General features: G+C 37.3%; 1 protein-coding gene across 5 annotated transcripts in view; it reads left to right on the top strand.

The window, feature by feature from the left end:
• LOC108690292 (ataxin-2-like protein) overlaps positions 1-611 on the top strand; it is a 5,966-nt gene that overhangs the window by 4,091 nt on the left and 1,264 nt on the right. For all 5 annotated transcript variants that reach the window (XM_018197506.1, XM_018197504.1, XM_018197507.1 and 2 more), the window contains one exon: positions 204-360. In XM_018197506.1, the coding sequence (XP_018052995.1) occupies positions 204-360 (157 nt within the window). The remainder of the gene's footprint in view (positions 1-203; positions 361-611) is intronic.

Genomic DNA, 611 nt, shown 5'->3' with positions numbered 1-611 from the left:
GTGTGTGTGTGTGTGTGTGTGTGTGTGTGTGTGTGTGTGTGTGTGTGTGTGTGTGTGCGCGTGCGTGCATGAAAAACTAGAGAAATACTATAGTATATGTAACGTATGTTACAGTATGTTCCTAGTTTTGGTATACTTTTTTTTTTTTTCAAAAACAAGATTCCCTGGAATGGAAATATAATTTATATTTTTACAATGTGTAGCGCTCACCTAGTACACCGACGCCTAGTCGGCCGCATACACCGCAAACTCCTCAGTATACAGGGGCGACTATGCCCGCGACCGTTGTTATGCCGGCATATGTAACACCGACAGCTTTTAGTCAACCACCTACTCAACAAGTGGCAAGGTTCCGGAAGGGTTAGTATTCCTTGGACTATTCTTACACGATACATTTGTATCTCGAGTTTCTTTGTGCGTTCGTGATAATATGAATATAGTAATTACATGGTTCGTGAAGATTAATGTGTAATTATCATTTTTTTCAATACTAATAGAGATTTGAAAACCAATTTTGTTAATTTTCTGAACAATCAGTTCTTGCATACGAATATTATTCAACAAATTTGAAATTGCTTCCTTCCAAGTTATTTTAAGATCAATTGTCGTTT

Source organism: Atta colombica, unplaced genomic scaffold (genome assembly GCF_001594045.1).
Source record: "Atta colombica isolate Treedump-2 unplaced genomic scaffold, Acol1.0 scaffold302, whole genome shotgun sequence".
Classification (NCBI taxonomy): Eukaryota; Metazoa; Arthropoda; class Insecta; order Hymenoptera; family Formicidae; genus Atta; species Atta colombica.
This window is presented reverse-complemented; position numbering and strand designations above follow the sequence as displayed.